This window comes from Lucilia sericata, unplaced genomic scaffold, assembly GCF_015586225.1.
Source record: "Lucilia sericata isolate MDLA Ls3-8-SP2 unplaced genomic scaffold, ASM1558622v1 Contig000850F_arrow, whole genome shotgun sequence".
Taxonomy (NCBI): Eukaryota; Metazoa; Arthropoda; class Insecta; order Diptera; family Calliphoridae; genus Lucilia; species Lucilia sericata.
Window position 1 is genome coordinate 60,210 of NW_023994842.1, and position 14,791 is coordinate 75,000.

At 28.0% G+C, this 14,791-nt stretch overlaps 2 protein-coding genes across 2 annotated transcripts in view; one reads left to right on the plus strand and one right to left on the minus strand.

Annotated features, from left to right (window-relative positions):
- Window positions 1-40: 40 nt before the first annotated feature.
- LOC119608571 (parafibromin) lies at window positions 41-2,658 on the minus strand. The gene is made up of 7 exons (XM_037963035.1): window positions 2,286-2,658; window positions 1,448-2,226; window positions 1,273-1,386; window positions 993-1,210; window positions 659-821; window positions 453-594; window positions 41-380 (listed from the first exon to the last, which is right to left on the minus strand). Exons 1-7 carry the CDS (start codon window positions 2,414-2,416, stop codon window positions 344-346), a joined length of 1,584 nt encoding a protein of 527 aa, XP_037818963.1. The 5' UTR covers window positions 2,417-2,658; the 3' UTR covers window positions 41-343.
- Window positions 2,659-3,036: 378 nt separating this feature from the next.
- Window positions 3,037-14,791, plus strand: part of LOC119608568 (protein neuralized) — a 30,844-nt gene continuing 19,089 nt past the window's right edge. Inside the window, exon 1 of the mRNA XM_037963033.1 lies at window positions 3,037-3,322. Within this exon, the coding sequence (XP_037818961.1) occupies window positions 3,298-3,322 (25 nt within the window). The 5' untranslated portion in view covers window positions 3,037-3,297. The remainder of the gene's footprint in view (window positions 3,323-14,791) is intronic.

Consider the following 14,791-nt stretch of genomic DNA (forward strand, 5'->3'; position numbering starts at 1 on the left):
AAATAAATAAATGAAATTCGCAATTGCGTGTTTAATGACATTTTATTTTGCTTTTTTTATGCGGCTTATTTTATTTTTACAAAAAAAGAAGTTTAATTCATTAAAACAAAATTATGTTTTTTTTTTTTTAAGTTATTATGGTGAATAAGAAAAAATGTTGATATTCTTTTTTGCAAAAAAACTAAACTAAAACGGTATTATTATCATTATTTTTTTTTTATCAAACAACTAATCTAAAGAATTACAGAACAAATATGACTATTTATAAATATATATAAAAATGGTCTTTCCAGGTGTACTTCTTTATTATATTATAAAAAACAACAAGAAAGCTAGGCCATGTTCAATATCTTAAATCAGGTTTATATTTTGCCATATATCTAGTTAAAGAAAAGAGGATAACATTTAAATCACATAATAGTTTTAAATAATTGCAAATAACTTCAACTTACTTGTCCAGCGTTTCCCAAAATGTCATTAATACTGCACGATCTAAATGCCGCTTATTTTGTGAAAGATTTAACAGAGTCACCGACCATTTGGATACATTAGTGTCAAGTTTTAGTTCCGAAAAGCGCAAATGAAAAGCAGAGACTGTAATAGTTAAAAAAAGTTAGTAGAGCTTTTTTGTCATAAAATTTGTACCATTGAAGCTTACTTTTTGAGAAGATTTCAACTGGATTGCCATCCCAAGGCCATCCTTTAAACTGCCAAGCAGGTCCCATAACAAATACCGCCACCACACGTTGCCAATCCTGAGCGTTTAGTTTTTGTGGATTATCTATAACACGATAAGGGACTGTCATGTTTTGTTTCTTGCGCTGCAATAATAATAAAATAATAAAAGTAAAACTTTTAGTTTTTTTTGCATAACTATTTGTAATTTATAAAGTTTCAATAAAATAATGAATATATTTGATAGACAGAGATTCTTCAACAAGTTTTTCTTTAAACCCCTTCAAATTTAAAATATGTATATAATTCATGCTCACCTGCAAGAGTACTTCATTGTCTCTGGCACAACCAGCGCGTTTCTTTTCCTCCGTACTGACATATTTTAAATCCTGCAATAGATCCTTAACATTATACATGGTTATAAGGCTAGTGTTGGCAGAGGGTATGATAATAATCGGTGTGCGAGAGGTACGTTTCTGAGGTGTGGGAGCCACTTGACGAGCCTGGGCAGCGGGTAATAATTCCTTAGGACGACCTGTTAAAATAAATTGAATTTATTAAAAACCATTTTTTTTATTGTATAAAAACAAACTATACCTGGTATTTGTGGTGCCATTTGAGCCTTGCGTTGAGCTTGAGATCCTTCTGTCACTGATTTCAAGGACATGCCATGATAAGTACCCATAGTATCGATTTTAAAGCCCTCAGTTTCTAAAATAAAAAAGTGTTATTAAAGCAACTTCTTAGTTTTTAATATTTCTTTAAAACGAACCTTCTTTTTGCCTATTAAATCTTTCCTGATCGTAACGATTGTATTGCGTTAGCTGAGGCTGAGGTTTATTAATTCTAGCCGGCTCGGGCATTTTAATAGGATTTTGTTGCATGGGCCTATTGCGGCCCTCTTCTCTCGCCTTTATGCCTTGCAAAATGGCAAATATATTTTTGGCAAATATTTTACCAGTACTTTGCAAAATAGTAGTTCTAGTACGCCATTGACGTTCACGGCTTATTATATCCTTGGTGGAGTCAACATCGAAATCCAAAATGGCTCTTAAATCTGTGGCCATGGCATCTTCATTGTCGGTGCGTTTAATAGTTGTTCTCTTATTTGCCAAACGTTTAGCTTTAATGGCAGCAATTTTTTCCACAGACATGGTTTCGGACAAAGATTTGATGTTGTCCATATTGACAGTAGCCTCTTTCTTATTGACATCCCAACGGGCCGCCAACTGTTCTCGGACCTTTTGTACTTGGGTTTCCTCAAAACGGGCCTTTTTAGCAGCCGATTCGCCACCGGCCGTATCGCCATCAGCTGGTCTTTTAACTTGTGTGGGTATTTCCAAAGGAGCACTTTTGTCAATGCTGGCACCGGTGGTGGTCTCGCCATTAAGATACGCCAATAGTTCTTTACGATCGGGACGATTGACCGCCGGTATATCCTCGGCAGCACACTGCCTAACATACACTGCATGCTGTAGCATAACATTTTTCAGCAGATATAACAAACACTCCAAGGTATAATATTCTCGAGGCGTACCCTTTTTGCCGGAGCTTTAAAGTTATTAATTTCATTAATCATTTTTCTGCCTTAAGGTAGAATTTCAACTTACCCGTATTTTAGGTAATTGGTTTTAACATTTTTTGGCCAGGAAAATTCTCCAAATATGATTTGTCCATCCCGTTCTATAATTTCTCGTTTGTTTATATTATATTGCCGCAACAAACTTAATGGATCCGCCATTTTTTACAAATTTATTTTTACACAAATCCTTTAAAATTTTCCAATTTTTTTAATGTTTTTCACATTAATAGTTAGTATACTCGATAAGTAAGGTTTACCGCACAAGTTTTTCTTATTTTTTCACCATATAATTATAAAATTATTACGTTTTTCATAAACTTTTTCTTTTTAGGAAGATGCAGTAGTTGCTATTTTTTTCTTTTTTTCGTTTGACAACAGCCGTCAACGTGTGTCAACGAAGCTGTGTTTATTAAGCAGAACACCTATTACCGGCTTTCACAGTATTATCATTATGTTTATAAAACACTGCCTTACCTCTAATAATGTTTTAAAGAGAAAGGTTTGTTATTAAAGTATATTTGATGGTAAATTTTAAATTGTTTATTTAAAAATCCCTCCAAATCTTTACATTTTTTGTATTAAACAAAAGAAAATCAGTAATTTCTTTTAAAAATATAAAGTTTTTGCTTATTTTTTAACATCTACAAGATTAAATTAAGCAAAAATCCTTCATCTGGCAACACTTTTTTCTTTACTCTCCCTCACACTAAAATTCTCATAATTTGCTTGGTCTCTTTGTGTCTCCTCACGAAATTCCTATAAGAAATGTCAAGTTTTTTTGTGTGTGTTTTGAATAAAGTCGTGCATGTGTAATTTAATTTACTTCAGCTTTCTTCAACAAAAGCAGATAAAAAATGCTAAACAAATTAATATTAAATGTTATTAAAAAAATTGAAATATAATACAAATAATATATATATTGTACAAAATAAAGTGCTAAAGTTTGCTATGATCTAAAAGTGTCAAATTAGTTATTAAGTTTTAAATAAAAAATAAAATAGGTTTTATATAAAAAAAGTAAAGAAAAAATCCGTGTGAACATGGGTCAGTCGGCAAGTAAAATTGGTAAGTTTTTTTTCGTATTACATTATTTTCATTCATTTTTCTTTATTGGCTGTGTAATTTTGTGATAAAGTTACAAAGATAAAAAACTTTGGGTTATTTTGTTGGAAAGTTAATCAATTGCTGTAGGGTTTTCCCTGTAATTTATTGTTTAATTAATATAATTTGCGGCATAGCGATTTTTTTGCATTTTTTCAACATGCATATCCCATCAGGCATGCACTTTTTTCATTATAATTGGGTGGGTGGTTAATGCAGTTGTAAAAATGTTTGTCGGGTTTGTTGTTTTTGTACCGTGAGAAAATTTTTCTTTACTGCTTTAAAATATTTTAGGGTGTTGCCAGATTTCTGGTGATTTTATTAACCCTTATAAGGGAATGGAGTAAAAAACTTAAGGTTTTATTTTTATTTAAATAAAATTAAAAAAATATTAAGTTCAGTCAAAGAAATACAGTTAAAAAAATATTTTCAGCAATATGCTGGTTTTCATAAAAATACCGTCTTTTATGAAAAAATAAAAATAGAGGTTTTTAATTAACAGAATTTCGGATATTTGACATATTTTCATAAAAATATTGGTTTTTAATCATAATTTCCATTTTTATAATTTTACAAAAATTCAGTTTTTAGCATTTTTTAAAAATACTGTTTTTACAAAGAAGTACTAATTAACAAATACTTATTTTGCGCAAAACTCTTATCTCACAAATTTACCGGTTTTTTATAAAAATATTATTTTTTTCCAAAAATACTGGTTTTCCACAATATACTGTTTTTTACTAAAACCAGTTTTTAATAAAAATACTTTTTTTTACTAAAACCAGTTTTTAATAAAAATACTTTTTTTTACTAAAACCAGTTTTTAATAAAAATACTTTTTTTTTTACTAAAACCAGTTTTTAATAAAAATACTGTTTTTTCACAAAATACCGTTTTTTTTTTAAATACTGTTTTTTTCACAAAAATAACAGTTTTTCACAAAAATACTGGTTTACACAAATAAAAAATACTGTTTTTTATCATTTCAACTTATTTATTTGCTTTATTTTATACACATCTTTAAAAAAAGTTTCAGAAAAATACTGTTTAATTTTACACAAAACCTTTTTTTCACAAAAATACCAGTTTTTAATAAAAAAAATATTTTTCAGAAAAATACTAGTAAAAATTTCGTGTTTTTCATAAAAATAACGGGTTTTCACAAAAATACTCGTTTTAAAAAAATTTTTAATAATAATCATAGAAATTCTGATTTATTCAGTTTTTCTATGAATTTGAAAATAATTAATTTTTAGTTAAATTTTGGTTTAACATAGTTTAATGTGAAATCCATTTTTAATATTTATTTTAACAAAGTTTTAAATAATAACAAATCATTTTCAAGATAAACATTTAATTTCTACATACATATGACACAATTATCTATTAATGCTTAAAAATACAACATTTGTTTAAAGATAATCCTAAAAATGAATTTTGTTTGTAAAACCTAAAGATGCTAAAACATTAAAATAAATTAAAAATTCATAATTAGAATAAATGAAACATATGCTGATTATTTCTCTTCATGCTCCTTCTACTTACAAACAGCGTTTATAATGAATTCTTTCAATTTTCAAAATTGCGTCACACACACAGTACTTGAGAGTTTTAATAAGATTTTTCTTTTTGGGAAATATCTTTAAAATAGCAGCTTGGTATATAGCAAAGTAAATATATAGTTTTTGACATATGAAATTTGAACATATGATTTTCTATGAGATCCAGGTATAGAATTGGGTGTTTAGGAAAAACACAAAAACAAAATAAATATAAGGAATTGTGGTTTCTAGCAGAACAAAAAACAATAACAAATATATTATTTGATTTTTTTCCTTAAAATCAATAGTGACAAAATGTTTTCTTCTTCCTTGTAGATTTTATTGAACTCGTAAACAGTTGTTGCCTAAGAGTTACAATTGTGACGGCGCGACAGGCGACAAAAGTAATGAATGGTGTTTTTAGACTTTAAATCTGTAAATATTTCTAAATTTTCTTGTTTTTTTATACTGAAAACATTTTATTAGAAAACTATTGATACCGGATGAGCTTTAGTTATTCAATAATTCAGTTTTTCTTTATTTATATGAGAGTAGCCACGCCCACGGAACTAATAAGTTTCTCTTTTCTTATGTAAATTACTTATCATTATGCTGAAATTATTTCTGTAGAATTACGAGTCGATTACTTTAATAATTTCGTAGATATTCGATAATAAATATTTTTTTAATTTGAAAGATGCCACGCCCACTTTACTGATTTGATCCCCTCATAAGTAAATTACAAACGATTATAATGAAATTATTTCTATACAATTTTTAGACATTCACATGAATAAATTCGCATTTAAACGATAATTTATGAGTTAATTATTAATGAGTTGTCACGCCCACTTTTTGTTTGAAAATTTTAGATTTAAAATCTCGGAAAAAATTATAATTTTTTTAGATTTTTTCATTAAAATACATAATATATTTTATTAGGAAACTAGTTATAGCACATGGTCTCCAAATATTAAATAATTTAATTTTGTTTTATGTATAGGAGAAAAGCCACGCCCACTTTACAGATCTGACCTACTGCATATATAAATTAAAAACGATTATTCTAAAATAAATTCTAAATATATTTTACTATGAATGTAATTATAATGCATGGGCTGCAGATATTCAAAATAAATATTTACTTTTTATGAAAGATGACACGCCCACTAAACTGATCTGTTCCTTTTCTTATATACAAATGATTTTAAGTACTGATTTAATTTCTCAAACATTTCGAATCGGTTGCTTTAACATTATCGCTGTTATTTCATAAATTATGACTAATTTGTAAGGAAGCTGTCACGTCCATTTTTTGTAAAATATTTAAAAATATTTATAAAATAGAGAAGTTTCAGGAATATATTTTTGGAATATTCTTGTTACAATTTGATTATTTTTTATTATCAAATTTTATTTTCAACAAAAACGAAAACGCTAACGCCTAACGCTTTTATTACAATTTGACTCTTCAGCTGACAATGATGTTTCCTTTGCCTTAAAAGACAAAAACGTTAACTAAATAAGCATGGAGGAGATATGATATTGATCTTTAAGGATATGCTTTGGCAAATACCAATACATTTGCTAACAAACAACCCTGTATGGTAAATAATTGAAGGATAAGAAAACACATGGTTCCTTTATTTAGAGAAAAAAGAAAATGTTTCTTTATAAAGAAAAACCTAACGGCGCAATAATGTTGCTGTAAAGTGTTTGAACTCACATACATGTGTGTGTGTGTGTGTGTGTGTGTGTGTGTGTGTGTGTAAAAAATCCTAACCATTTAACGTACATTCCCCCGAAAAACACACACTAAATATGATTTTCCAAAATACTCGTACTCAAAACAGAATCAGATGCTATGTTAGCATTTAAACAAATTCTTTTTCGTACAAACAATGACCATAGACATTGTTCGTTTTGGACATTTGTTTTAAATTTTTCGAAAAATTCTTACCTGTCCAAGGTTAATATTACACGTTTATTTTATTTTACCTGTAAAATTTTGTTAAAATATTTTTTCTATTTAATTGTTCGTAAAACACCCTGATTTCTAAAAATACTTATTGGGTTTTTCTTTTACTCTAAACACCCTCTAGTTCAGCTCATTTTTACTAGTTTTAGTTAAAGTCCTTTGTTTAATTTATTACATTTTTGTTGTGTATTTTCCAATTGTCCTCTCGGATTTTAAAACTAGATTTTTTTAATTTCAAATTTATTTTATATAGAAGTCACTTTTTCGTTTTTTATCTTCATTTTAATTGTAACAGGTACTTTCTGCTTTGTTTTATATAAAGGCTCTGAGATTTTGGTTTAACAAGTGTTCTTTTGTTAACATTTTTGATTGTCTTTATTACGGGGATTTATCGGGATTTTTAATGACAAATCAATAAATTATAAAGTTTTATACAAATAAACAACTGAATACAGAAATGTTTTAATATTAACCCCCTTGTTATAAACAATATTTTATTTTATAAAAGTTTTATAAAACAAAATTTTCATACGAAATTTGATTTATAAATCGTTTATTAAATAGACTATAGACTAGACTATAGACTAGACTATAGACTAGACTATAGACTAGACTATAGACTAGACTATAGACTAGACTATAGACTAGACTATAGACTAGACTATAGACTAGACTATAGACTAGACTATAGACTAGACTATAGACTAGACTATAGACTAGACTATAGACTAGACTATAGACTAGACTATAGACTAGACTATAGACTATAGACTATAGACTAGACTATAGACTAGACTATAGACTAGACTATAGACTAGACTATAGACTAGACTATAGACTAGACTATAGACTAGACTATAGACTAGACTATAGACTAGACTATAGACTAGACTATAGACTAGACTATAGATTAGACTATAGACTAGACTATAGACTAGACTAGACTAGACATAGACTAGACTATAGACTAGACTAGTCTATAGACTAGTCTATAGACTAGACTATAGTCTATAGTATAGACTAGACTATAGTCTAGACTATAGACTAGACTATAGACTAGACTATAGACTAGACTATAGACTAGACTATAGACTAGACTATAGACTAGACTATAGACTAGACTATAGACTAGACTATAGACTAGACTATAGACTAGACTATAGACTAGACTATAGACTAGACTATAGACTAGACTATAGACTAGACTATAGACTAGACTATAGACTAGACTATAGACTAGACTATAGACTAGACTATAGACTAGACTATAGACTAGACTATAGACTAGACTATAGACTAGACTATAGACTAGACTATAGACTAGACTATAGACTAGACTATAGACTAGACTATAGACTAGACTATAGACTAGACTATAGACTAGACTATAGACTAGACTATAGACTAGACTATAGACTAGACTATAGACTAGACTATAGACTAGACTATAGACTAGACTATAGACTAGACTATAGACTAGACTATAGACTAGACTATAGACTAGACTATAGACTAGACTATAGACTAGACTATAGACTAGACTATAGACTAGACTATAGACTAGACTATAGACTAGACTATAGACTAGACTATAGACTAGACTATAGACTAGACTATAGACTAGACTATAGACTAGACTATAGACTAGACTATAGACTAGACTATAGACTAGACTATAGACTAGACTATAGACTAGACTATAGACTAGACTATAGACTAGACTATAGACTAGACTATAGACTAGACTATAGACTAGACTATAGACTAGACTATAGACTAGACTATAGACTAGACTATAGACTAGACTATAGACTAGACTATAGACTAGACTATAGACTAGACTATAGACTAGACTATAGACTAGACTATAGACTAGACTATAGACTAGACTATAGACTAGACTATAGACTAGACTATAGACTAGACTATAGACTAGAAAATTTCTCAGATTATCCTCTCTTTTATACAAATACCTAAGTGGCGACTATCCCCGATTGGACTGGGGGACAGTATTCGGTTATAGTCCAACACGTTCTTGTATAAAAATTCTGGATATCGTACAATATGTTAACCTCTGTTTCAGCTTCGGAGTTTTCGCCAGACCTGATTTGTGTCCCAGTTTAGAGCCATCCGTGCAGCAACAAATTCTTCCAGAAAATTGCAAAAAAATAAATGAAAACTGCTGCAATTAAAACTAAAAATATTTTTCCATAAAATGCCAACAAATTTATAAATCTTCTTTTCTTATTTACATTAACATCAAAATTTAAGAAGTGTAAACTGCAGATGATAAAACTGTAACACTGATCAAATTTCATGTATTACCAGGGCAAGCAGCTGATGACGAACACACTGCAACAAGGATGCGCTTGCGCGCGGATATGAATTTTAATTTATATTTAGAAACTCAACAAAATTAAAAAAACTTTGCAGACGACGAATGTTTTGTAATATTAAGAAAGACATTTTGATCATATTTATAGACAACTCCCCAAAAATTATGAAGGAAAAATTATAACATCATTTGTATTAAAAATAAACGCAGTCGTTGTCGTTTGGATTTAAAACATATGTTACACTCGTATGCCAATTTTTTTCGAAAAACGCTCCCCAAAAGAAATTTTTATATAAAACAGGTAAAAATTAAGAAAAAAGAAAGATAAACTATATTGTTAATTAAATGCATATTATGTGCAAATAATTGTTGTGTTGAACAAATGTTATTAAAAGTCCCTATTAAAGAGCACAATATTAAAAAGTAGTTGGAGTTTTAAGCCAGACATAAACGCAGATGGCATTTGTTTTAACAAAAAAAAAAAGTTGCCAAAAAATATTTTGAACTCATCATAATCATCCGTTTTTATTGGGAAATCAAATGTTAATGAACAAAAGTTTTAGTTTATTTCAAATAATAATAATTTCTTAAAATATATTTTAAATTTAAATGTCTTTAAAATAAGAATATGAATGCATGCATATTCATATTCATTCATATCCTGTACTTGTTCCTCAATAGCAAACAGCAACAGCATCCTGTGCTAGCCTCCGGGACAGCTGTTAATATCAGTCATTCCACTCTCTAAAATGAAACCACTAAATTATAAAAATTTTAACTAAAACATTTGTTTGTTCATCATCTTTGAATGCATATGCAACCAACACACGGTCACAATTAATATGTTTTATTCTTTTTTTTTTTTGGAAAGGATCTAAAAACAAAAACTACATATTATTCTTTATATTTTTGCATTCATGCATCCTTTCCGATTGATGCCTGATGCAAAAAGAGAAAAATAATGACAAAAAAAGAGTTTTTTCTTAAACAAAAGCCCATCTACAACTACAATATGTTAACAACAATAAAAAATTATGAATAATTTCAATATCAATGTGCCAAAATGCATATGCAGCCAGCAACAAAACCATCAACCAGCTTCAGACTAGTTTTAGACGAACAGCAGTCTGCTAGCCAAGATATAGTGTTGATATGCACAGGCATCTACTGAAAACTACCACCGAAAATTGTACATTTTACAGATCGATTACAATTGGAACGTTAAGCGACTGTGTTTACATTCACTGAATTTGTTCACGATTAAGATAGATAGATAGATAGATAGATAGATAGATAGATAGATAGATAGATAGATAGATAGATAGATAGATAGATAGATAGATAGATAGATAGATAGATAGATAGATAGATAGATCGATAGATAGATGGATGGATAGATAGATAGATAGATAGATAGATAGATAGATAGATAGATAGATAGATAGATAGATAGATAGATAGATAGATAGATAGATAGATAGATAGATAGATAGATAGATAGATAGATAGATAGATAGATAGATAGATAGATAGATAGATAGATAGATAGATAGATAGATAGATAGATAGATAGATAGATAGATAGACAGGTCGATAGATAGATAGATAGATAGATAGATAGATAGATAGATAGATAGATAGATAGATAGATAGATAGATAGATAGATAGATAGATAGATAGATAGATAGATAGATAGATAGATCATTTAAGAGAACTCATTAAAACTCTAAATGTTACCGATCAGCCATGATCTGTTCTTATGATTACAAACATGATTACTAAACTCTCATTTATGGATCACTACCGCACGCTCAGGACACTTTGAACTAAATGATCTTGCTTGACTATATGGGGATTTTCGATTACAAATATGCATCTACCTGGATATTCTAAATAAAAACTTGTAAAGCATTTCTATCGGACAGTTTTCACGCTTTAAGATTTTAAATTTATCAGCTAAATCAGTCGAATGAAAGTTATATCCCTCTACTGTAAAGTGTCTTAGTCAGATTCCTGTAGGGGAATTAAATTTGTTTATTGCGAATTTAGTTAGAATTGGTGATGAAGCTTCTCTACCGATGTTCTCGAAGCCTTTACGATAGTTATCGCCCTGTCGCTTTAAATGTGACAAATGAGAAATAATTCAAAAACCTTGACAATATTGGCTTTTTTCAACACATTGCTGTTCATTTCATTTACAACGCAAATTTTACTCTACTTTGATAATATTTCATGTTTACCCCCATCATTCCATCTGTTTTAATTTCAGTTTATTTGTTTGCTTATAAAACTAAAGACCGAATATCGAATGTAAGCATTTTGTTGTTTTATTTGTCCTTTTAAAGTGTTTCGCAAAAAACAAACCAATATCCAGGTGTAAATTTAAATGCCAATGTCTACACAGACACTGATAAAAAAGTAAGCAAAAAGGGTTTCGTGTTTAAATATTAAACGACACAATCATCAAATAACAACAACATTCAATATGAAATTTTCTATACTTAACATGGTTTTTCAACTCTAACCAATGACACACACACACACATGCATTTCATTCTGATTAAACACTGGACGTGTGTCTAGCAGACGTGTGTTTAACATTTAATTCCCTCATTATTTATTTGGTTTTATATACTTGTTGTTCTTTTTCGAGTTTTTTTGTTTAATTTTACTATCGGATTTTTTTTTTGGTAAATTTTAAAGATGTTTTTATTTTTGAAAATTTAAATTTGTCACGATCATCTTGAAAAGAGTTTAGAAAAGTATTGACGTATCCAATGCTTTAATAAATTTGATAAGAAATAGTTCATATATCATCCCCTTTTTACCAAATAATTTTTTATAATCTTTTCTAAATCTGATTTCAAAGAATTTTTCATAATATTTACCTAGATTTTTTGAAGAGCTTTAAGTCGTATTATTAATCTCTGATCTTCTATTTTAATTTATTAGCACTATATTGTTCTTCTACACAATTTTCAATTATATTTTGTGGTTTTCAGAAAAACAACTAAAAATACTTTAAACCGAAAACTCAAACTTTTATCAAAAATGTACATTAATTCATACTGTGGTTTAAATTTTTCACTAAAAATTCAAAATTTCTCAAAAAATTCACTTCCCCGAAATGGACATTTTTAATACCTAATTAAGGAATTCATATAATATATCAAAAAGTTAAACCATTTTATTAAAAGAATAGTTTTAATTATATAAAATCAATTTTTTTATTAAATTCCCAAAATGGGCATTTTCAATACCCAATTTAGGAATTTAGATTTTTAATTCGTTTTTACTAAAAAATAACAAATTTGTATTATGTCCATCAATATAAGCGGTCTAGTAACATAAAACACTTATTTATTTTAATTCCCAAAATGGGATTTTTTAATACCCATTTTGGGAATTTACTTTTTATATATTTTTAATCTAAAATTAATAATTTTAAATGTTTAGATAAATTTATACATTTAAACTAGATGAAAATATTCCTTTATTTAAAATTCCCAAAGTGGGGATCTTTAATACCCAATTTGGGAACACAGTTAGATTTATTTTTTAATAAAAAAAAAATTCTAGTTATTTATTTTTAGATGCATTTATGTAGTTTAATTATATAAAATCACTATTTTTATGAAATTCACAAAATGGGATTTTTAATACCCAAATTAGGAATTCTGTTTTTAGGAGTTTTATTTTTTAACAAAAAGATTAAAAGTTTTTAATATTTAGATGAATTTATGATATTAATATATATAAAATCGCTAGTTTTCTTAAATTCCCAAAATTCGATTTTTAATACTCGATTCCTAGAAAGGAGATTTAAAAGACCCAAATTGGGAATTTAGAATTTTGAATTATTTTAACGCAAATTTTAAAATTTGAATGAATTTACAAACTTTAATTATATAAAATTGTAGTATTATTTAAATTCACAATTAGGGGATTTTCGTTACCCAATTTGGGAATTTATTTTTTGAAAATTTTTAAAAGGAAATTACAAATTTCTAATATTTGGGCAAATTTAATCCTTGAAGTTCACAAAATTGCAATTATATTGTAATTCCTAGAAAGGAAATTTACAATATCCAATTTGGGAATTTAGTATTTTGAAAAATTTTAACGGGAAATTAAAAATTTGTAATTATTAGATGAAATGATACAATTTAATTATTTTATTTCAATTTTTATTTCAATTTCTAATAATGGGATTTTTAATACCCAATTTGGGAATTTAGTTTTTTTTTTAAATTTTCGAAGGAAATTAAATATTGTACAAAATTGTAATTTTATTACATTTTCTAATAAGGAGATTTAAAATACCCAATTTGGGAATTTAGTATTTTGAAAAATTTTAACAGGAAATTGAAAATTTGGAATAAATAGATGATATTATACACTTCAATTATAAGAAATTATAGTTTTATTACATTTCCCCATAATGGGATTTTTAATACCCAGTTTGGGAATTAAGCTTTTTGACTTTTTTTTTAAAGGGAAATTAAAAATTAGCAATATTTCGGTAAAAATTTACTCTAGAATTTTATAAAATTGCTACATATGTATTTTGTTTCAATCCCCACAAAGGAAATTGTGGGGATTGCTTGAGAATGACTTGTTATTTTAATATTTAATTTTTTTTTATTATTTAAACAACTGGACATGTCCATCAGTTTATTTAAATTTGTTTAAACAACGTTTTTGTAATATTTTTCATTAAATTTTTAATAGAAAAAAAAACGAAATATCTTATTAACTTTATACCCCAAAATTTACTTCCGTTTTCCGTTTCCTTTGGCAAATATTTAAACATTTCAACACATATGCATCATTTCATCTTAAATTCGTATCCTTTTTTTTCATCAGTCTCATTATTTGTTGTTGTTTTTTGTCTTTGTTCTTCTCTACCTTTGGCACACTTATAGTTTTCTTGGCACTGAACCTTTTTTTGCTCTTCTATATGTGTGTTTGTTGTTGTGGTTGTTTGTTCTCCTTTTCTGAAAGGACAATCTGCTCTGTTTCGCTTTTAAAAATAAGAATAATTACAACAACAACAATATGAAGGTACGATTAAAATCAGCAACACATCAATACTTACACTTCTACAAAGAAGAAAAGAGCGAACGAAGGAAGACAGCAGAGATGCAGTCAGTCTGCCAACAGTATCAAACAGCTGCCATAATATTCCTCTTACTCGTTTGCATTTGTGTTGCATACTCATTAACTACTCGAATTTATTGTTCAAAACTAGAAACATATTTTAATTTTTATGCATTTTTATTTAGGCAGCATGTCGTTCTTCTTTAATTTTAGGTTTTATCAGCAACCGCAAATTAATTATGCATGTAAATTCCTTAAAGGATCTTGTGCCAAGGAATTATTTCTAAATAGATTTTGCAGCTTTTTTTTGGAAATATTTTACAAGATCTAGGAATAAACATGTGTGTGCTGTAGTAAATGTTAAAGTTAAATACTTTAAGGGAAATTTAAAATGGAGTAATTTAGCGCTATCGTTCACGTACTTTTATGAGGATCGTCAAAAGAACGAAGATCATTTTTTGAATTCCACAATCATGTA